Source organism: Canis aureus, unplaced genomic scaffold (assembly GCF_053574225.1).
Source record: "Canis aureus isolate CA01 unplaced genomic scaffold, VMU_Caureus_v.1.0 ptg000124l_RagTag, whole genome shotgun sequence".
Taxonomy (NCBI): Eukaryota; Metazoa; Chordata; class Mammalia; order Carnivora; family Canidae; genus Canis; species Canis aureus.
Window position 1 is genome coordinate 892,121 of NW_027554438.1, and position 8,100 is coordinate 900,220.

Genomic DNA, 8,100 nt, shown 5'->3' on the forward strand with positions numbered 1-8,100 from the left:
CTCTGGTCATGGCTCAGAATACAGCCAATATACTATTAGGAAAATATTGGCTTCCTTCTTGCCACTTTGACCACTAAAATAACATTCAATGCCAAATAGTTTCGATTCTTCTCACCAATGGAGGCCAGTTTCAGAATACAAGCATGCCTTATGGCTATTATTGTACTTCTCCTGAACTTATTAACATTGACTCCTTAGTCACTGTACAACTTCTGAATATATGAAACTGGTACACAAAGTCAGTGGCCTGAGAGATGCCAGTGCATCAACAGCCAGTGGCATAACCTAAAGTTTGTCGAATATTTAACCAGAGAGGGTTAGCTCAGAAATTGAATTTGGTAAAACACTTTTGTGTACGTTCATGCCTGGAACTCTGCTACAGCAGGTTGCATACTAGATCTAGAAAGATGTTCTCTGCTTTCCGTCTCTATACTTCCAACTGCTAAGTGCAATGACTTGCCTTATTCAAAAGTGCATCTTTCTGACTTTAGGCTTCTAACACAGCTGCCAAAAGCGAATGTTGTTCTCTTGCGATACCTTTTCGGTGTGTTATACAACATTGAGCAACAATCCTCATCCAATCAGATGACAGCTTATGATTTATCAGTGTGTATAGCCCCAAGTATTCTTTGTCCACTTAATTCCTGCAGCTTGGAATTGGAAGACAACTTCATTAAAAAGGTAGAGAGATCTCTCATATGTGTCCCCTGGGGTTTAGAATCCATGCTTTGAATCTGAAATGTGTAGTAGTAATTGCGAAGGATCAGTTCTGAAAAGTGCACATCTTCATAGGCTTTCTTGGAATGGCAGAGTTTGCTATCCTTCTCTGGTGGAATATGGGAAGGGGTGTTGTTAAAGTGGGAAACGCAGAGCAGTTGAGTCGCTTCTTTCCCATCCAGGAGATTCAATACTAGACTGACTAAACAAAAGAGAGAGAAGAGTGATATAATATGATAGAAAAGACCTGGGCTCTGGAGTTTGACAAGGCAAGGTTCAACTCTCAGCCTGATCCTGGAGGGGGGAGCTTGTAACCTTGGGCAAAGCCATGGTTTCCTCATGACACAATGGTAACAAGACCCAGCTCCTGTGGTCGTTACTGGCACATCCTAGGTGGCTCGGGCACTATGAGCACCCATGGCTCCAAACACATTGGCTTTGCTCTGAAAGTTGTGGCTCATTTAGAAAAATACTTGGCTACTCTTTTGCCTCTGTTACATCAGACAGAAACTAGTGAGATATTCCAGAACATCCTAATGAAGCCACAGATGCCTAATAAGATGACAGCTTTTCCCCAAGCTCATGCCGAGAGCCAGCATTAAGCAAAGCAAGACATGAGAAGGGACTGTGGTTAGACAGACAGACATGATTTCCCCCAGCCCTGTGAGTTTTTACTCAAAAAAAAAGAAAAGAAAAGAAAAGAAAACATCAAAAAAAAAATCCACAAGAATATCCACTTTCCAAAAACTATTCTTCCCTATTTAAGAAATGGATTTCATAGGACTTTGTCTATGCTTTTTACATTTTAATCAGTTATGATACTAAGTTACAATCCAATATTTTCTGGAAGCAAAATTTTACAAAATACATAAACTTTTAGAAGGTACATTACTTTGAAAACTATCCTAGTTTTAAAGATGTAACCTTTGGTATCACAATGTTAGGTATTAAATTAGGCAACAAATTAGGACTTTAGTCCACTGACTAGTAATATTTTAAAATCTGTACCCAAAGTACAACAAAAAGTATTACTCTTTCTTATTTTATTAGAGAACTTGCGTTTCTATATATTTTTATCAACTCTGAATTTTTCATAGAAGTCTTTCACATTTTTGGTTAGATCCAAGGTCTATAAACAAAATGTGACTTATAACTCTTCCATATGAAAAAGAGCACCCCATTGTGTTCTTTTTGCATTACAGGCTTCTCTTGTACAGTTTTTGATCGAAAATTGCCTCAAGATATTTGGAGAAGACATCACTTCTCTCTTGGGAGAGAATTCAAAGAGTTGTCATAACAATGAGAAGGCTGCAGGTACTGTGAATAGTTTAATAGGCTTAGGGAGACATGGACAGCAAGGTTCCCAAGGGTCATGGCAGATACTTAGCCCTGTTCTGGAGCCCAGAGCATCCCCAGGGCAATGATTCCCAGCTGCTCCTTCTTCTGAAGACTGGCTAGCAGGTCAAGGGAGGTTTCACACTGTTGGAGACCCAAGAAAGCATAGAAACTTCCAGATGTTTCTGGCAGTATTAGGAGATAGCATGGTATGATACAGTGTTTGGGAATTTTTTTTAACACAATTTTAAATGGATCCCACATCTATATTATATGATATATGTAGTTAAACGTATAATGCATAAGTATTAATTTCTACTTATAATATATAAATTTGCTCTGGTTGAAACCAGAGCATGCGACTTTTATTCCTGCTCCATCCTCTTTTTGATCAGTGGCTCTTGAGGCACCACAGGATTCCAGTGCTCTTTAAAATGAGTTGAAAGGAACCAGCATCATTGAGAGAAAAGGACTTGACTTGATGTCAATCATCTCTCCAGAGTACAAACTCCAGTGCCCCCATTTATCAGATATACAACCTTTGGCCAATTACTAGCTTGGTATCACTCTATTCATGCCTAAAATGCTGGATAAAAGTAATGTCTAAATCTTAGAAATGTTGTCAAGATTCAATAAGATAAGGGATGTAAAAACATTTCTAAAAAGCAAATATTAGAACTAGGAGAAGTTCCCCTGAGACTAGTGCGAGTATTATTTGAGCCTAGCTAATCACAGCTCACTGGCAACACCCCATTTTTTGTAAAACAGAGTTTAGATTCAGAACCTGGAGACACACATCATCAATCCCTCCATACTTTTGACATGTCTTCGTTTTACGACATATACCTCATTGTGTTGAGGGAAGCCTTTGGACAATCCGTGTCATCAGGAATTAAGATGAGTCTAGTGCCATGTCTGAGAATATGCTGGTGCAAGACAAGTGTTTGTTTTTCATGTCCTCAGTGACAGAAAAACAAACTGTTGAATCCAAGCCAGTGAGAGTGATAGTGATTTCCAAAAGAGCACAACTGCAGAATGCTACCAAGTCCCCATGTGGTCCATCCACCTACATGTCTACAGTTTAGTAAGTCACCGAAGACTGGAATCTCCATAATGACCCTTGACACTTCCTCTTTATCTCTTTTTCCAATGAATGAGAAATGAACCCCTTCCAAGACCCAGCTATTTCCATTTAAAGTTTTTTCCTTGGTCCCATATATTCATATTGAGGAAATCTTCCCACAAATTATCTCCTGTATCTTCAATGCCTATCATATCCTATGACATACCTTTTGAATTGTATTGTACTGTGTTGTATACTTTTATATGGATAATAAAAATCATTCCATAACTCAGTAGTTTACACAACCATTGCTTTGGTTATGATTCACATAACACTTCAGTGGAGACTCATCTGTGCAGTTCTGGTCTCAGACTGGATGTGAAAGCAGAGGATTTCCAAACTCAGCCTGATTTGGATACCAAATCCTTCTAGCTTTTAAAATCAGATCTGACAGCTGAACCCACTGTTCACTCCAGTAGAAAACAAACATCTACAGGTTCAGTGCCTCCTGTTGCATTGCAAAGACAGTAACTGATGGCACAGGAAATACTGACTTTCAATCTGATCAAGTCCCAAGGTTTAACCATCAGTGTGAAGGATATGGGCAAGAACTCAACAATGCCATGAGGATGCTGTTAGCCAACATCAGAACATGGAGAGTTCTACACAACAAATGACTCAGTTTCCCTCTTCTAGCCCTGCAATGAACACACTGTATAATGGTAATGGTGAAAATAAGGCTAAGTGAATTAAAACACACTAATCTCCCTTCTTCCTTAGATTCAGTCCAGAACACCTTGAAAAGCACTTCTTTTAGAGACTCGGCCTTTTGCCAGCGCATTGGCACTTCCCAGTACAACCAGTGCACAGCTCTACTGTCTGCAAAACCAGGACAGCTCTTTGGAGTTTCCCTTACGGATATCTTTGATAAGGACATCATGCCCTTACCAATACTGGTAGGTCTCAGTTAGGTCTTTTATTGCCTTCCTGAGGAGAGGGACCTCGGAGAGGCCAAGTGTTCTCATGCAAACCAACCCTCAAGTGGAGAAATCATTAGACAGTCCCTGGCTTTGGCTGAGAAGCTTTGCTAGTGTCATTTGATTTACCTACTGGAAAGTCATTTGGCCAATACAACAGAACGACGTTTTGTCCATTCCACTTGTTTCCACAGAGACCCATGTAGGCCTTGTTCAGATCAGTCAAAATGGACTCTGTGTGCATGAATCATCTTCACATTCTGCTATTGTCTTCCTGAACTCACAGTAGTCTCAGGTCTCCTTCAACTGAGTCTACTTAATCTAACAACTGAAAATATCTTACCTAAGCATAAAGACTCATCCTGAGGCATATATGAATCTGCTAATTCTAAAAGAGCACATTAAATGACAGCCACAGAGTTTGGCCTGTGTTATCTCAAATCAGTGTAATGAATTGTCAGTGTGGAAATTTACTGAGTACCCAGTACCTCTGCAACCCTGCACTAGATTTGGGAATGTTATCCTAGGTGTGAAGAAATTAACCACGTTAGTTACATGCTTGCTACTTCCCCAGTCCTTGCATCACAGCAATTTTAGGGGAAGCTGGAACTATCATCCTCCACACTTTACAAATGAATTTGAAGCTTTCAGTACAGTTCGCATTTGCCCCAGGTCACACAATAGATCAGAAGCATAATAATAGGTTTCCGATCCCTTGGTCTATCAGACTCCAGCCCTTATTATCTTTCTACACTGCAGGGAGAGAACATGAAGATAGAGCAAAAGACAGTGAAGGACTCATGAAGGAAATGTAATCAGATAATAAGAAGAGAGCATTTGAGCTTTTTTTTTTTTTTAAAGAGGAAGGGAAATAGAGATAGTAGGAATGGAGGATACAATCACTTAAAGAGGAATCAACAAATGGGAAATGAGTATGGCAAAAAGATTTCCATACTTGGGGAAGAGCATCTATGTAAGGGAATAAGGAAACAAGACTGGTAAATTAGGAGACAGGCGAGGATTCCACAAAGGCCTTGAAACACGGAAGTTTGATTTAAAAGGGTAAATTCAATGAAAAAAAATCTGATTAAAATAAGTGATTACAATGTTTCAGTGTATGACTCTAAGGTGGATTTTGGGTAGAAACTATAGAGAGACATTGACTAAAGAATCTAAATCGACTTTACTCCTTCCAGCTCTAAAACCGTATACCATCACATAGCCTAGCTCTTTCAAAAAGGTAGCAAGCTTTTACTCTGGGCTTGGGATATGAAATGCCATATACTCTTCTTTTTTTCTTACAGGATATGCTTTCCTTTATCAATGAGAAAGGACCACTCACAGAAGGCATATTCAGAAAACCAGGTAGTATAAAATCATGCGGAATCCTAAAGAAGAAACTGAATTCTGGAGACAGAGTGAGGCATTACAGCAAATCTGTTCTTGTGGTAGCATTTGTTTTAAAGGTGGGGAAAGTTCTAGCTTTATCCACACATGAGTAAGTCAAGCTGTGATTGGTGTCTTTCATTATGATTGCCCAAGGAGCGACATGGGCAAAACTGATTAAGAGCTTCTCAAACTGGAAAACACTTCATGAATTCAAAATTTAAGGAAGGTACTGTAGGAGTTAAAAGCCCCATACATTAGAAATACTTTCTGTTTTCACCACACACCACCCACCTGAAGACTTCATGCAAAATACTAATACTAATATGACTACTAGTAATAATAAGAAATTTCAAAATATACACTGACACCTACATAATGTTTACCAAAGCAAACATCTGCTTTTGATGACTTCCTCACCACACTCCTAATGAAGGCAGTTTCCAAAAGAAAACTCATATGAAACATTTGAAGATAGGTATAGAAGTTCACAATAGTAAGCACATGTTTACTTTATGAGGAATCTAAAAAAGGCTCAGTGAGGCAACCAATCATTCTTAACCATCATTGTCTCATTGTCTCCTGTTTCTTAGTGCCTTTTATAAGTCATGGAGGAAGGATTTTGCCATTTGTGTCTCCTTTCACCACATCCTAGGCATCCTTTAGTTAATATTTGAGATGTCTATCCCACCATCCAAGGTTATAACGACATGGTAACCACCTCTAGCTACATGCCTCTTTCGATAAATCTATCTTTTGGAGTAGGTGCAACAGACAAAAGTACTTTGGTATTCTGAAAATTCAGTAGATCGACTCAAGAAATAGATTAATTTGGAAATTATACAGCTACATCACAGATGTCCCATTCTATTGCTAAAATGGTAATGGAGAAAGATGTGAGAACTAGAATAGAGAATTTAATCCATCTACCTTGGCACTTGCTAACAGCTCTCAACAAAACTATGTCAAGGCAGTAATGATGACACTCTTAAAACCAAGGTCATATGTGGTCCTTCCTTGTCACATTTGGTCTTTGCTTGTCCCCCATTACTGTTTAACTATATGAAAGATAGCAATAGTCTCTGACCACTACTACACTGGGCTAGAGTAAAACACGCCAGTAAATATATATATAGGCATCAAGACACAAGGAAAAGAATGATCATCCATTAGGCACTTGAATACCATGATAAGTGTTTCCCTCTTGAAGGTGCACACATACAATTGATGTTTCTTGCAAGACTTAGTAGGGTCTTTTCTATTTCCGTGTTATAGGCACAGACTAGGAAGATGGTGACCACGTGTGCATAGAGTTCTTAGACATTTCTGAAGCTTTCCCTACCTAAAGTTGACTAATCTTTGTGGAGAATCAGACTCTGCAACCTTGGCCTGAATAGTATCATGTCAAACTCTCTGGAGAATTGGTCTACACTAGAAATGAATACATCCTCAGGACCATCATGAGTTTGCCATTAGACTCTCTACTTTTGTATAGTTCAGGAAAGGAAGAATGATGCAATTATGAGAGTAGCTTTTGTAGTAGTTTGCATAAAAGCACACAAAAGAGTAAGTTCCATATGATGGAAGGGAGCTTTGTCTTCCTTTCCAGTGAAGGCTATGCTCTGCTTTGATGCTTTCATTTTTGTCAGAGAAAATCCACAACCTGCTTTTGCATGTACAAGTCAATGGAGAGTCAAGCTGACCCCCATGTGGGTCACAGTTTGGGTATCTATGAAGGAAGTAGGAACTCAACTGAAGTTTTCAACTAAGTGTTTTCTCTGTGATATTTCCAATATATATTTTGTATTATATATGCATATATATGTGTGTGTGTGTGTTTCTGTGTATATTTGTGTGTATTTTTTTTTTTATCCACATAAGGATTTTCTTGAAAATATCGAAGGAAGTTTACTTTCATCGGACCTCTATGAAAAATGGCTTGGTGTTCTTGACGAAGTGACTCAGAAGGAAAAAATAAATGCTGCTCAGAGGTAATGATGCAATAATTACTCTACTCTGGTCATGGCTCAGAAATACAGCCAATATACCATTACAAAATATTGGTTTCCTTCTTGCCACTTTGACCATTAAAATAACATTCAATGCCAAATGGTTTCTTTTTTTTAATAATAAATTTATTTGTAATTGGTGTTCAATTTACCAACATACAGAGTAACACCCAGTGCTCATTCCGTCAAGTGCCCCCCTCAGTGCCCATCACCTATTCACCCCTACCTCCTGCCCTCATCCCCTTCCATCACCCCTAGTTCATTTCCCAGAGTTAGGAGTCTTTATGTTCTGTCTCCCTTTCTGATATTTCCCACACATTTCTTCTCCCTTCCCTTATATTCCCTTTCACTATTATTTATATTCCCCAAATGAATGAGAACATACAATGCCAAATGATTTCAATTCTTCTCACCCACAGAGGCCAGTTTCAGAATACAGGCATGCCTTATGGCTATTATTGCTCTTCTCCTGACCTTATTAAGTAGACTCCTTAGTCATTGTACAACTTCTGAATATATGAAACTGGTAGACAAGTCAGTGGCTTAAGAGAGATGCCAGAGCATCAACAGCCCATGGTATAACCTTAAGTTTGTCAAATATTTAACCAGAGAG

At 38.8% G+C, this 8,100-nt stretch overlaps 1 protein-coding gene across 14 annotated transcripts in view; it reads left to right on the forward strand.

The window, feature by feature from the left end:
* Window positions 1–7,469, forward strand: part of LOC144309597 (rho GTPase-activating protein 20-like) — a 64,176-nt gene extending 56,707 nt beyond the window's left edge. For all 14 annotated transcript variants that reach the window (XM_077890676.1, XM_077890675.1, XM_077890681.1 and 11 more), the window contains 5 exons: window positions 492–681; window positions 1,920–2,031; window positions 3,896–4,071; window positions 5,397–5,457; window positions 7,360–7,469. In XM_077890676.1, coding sequence (XP_077746802.1) covers window positions 492–681; window positions 1,920–2,031; window positions 3,896–4,071; window positions 5,397–5,457; window positions 7,360–7,370 — 550 coding nt within the window. In that variant the 3' untranslated portion in view covers window positions 7,371–7,469. The remainder of the gene's footprint in view (window positions 1–491; window positions 682–1,919; window positions 2,032–3,895; window positions 4,072–5,396; window positions 5,458–7,359) is intronic.
* The last annotated feature ends 631 nt before the right edge of the window (window positions 7,470–8,100 follow it).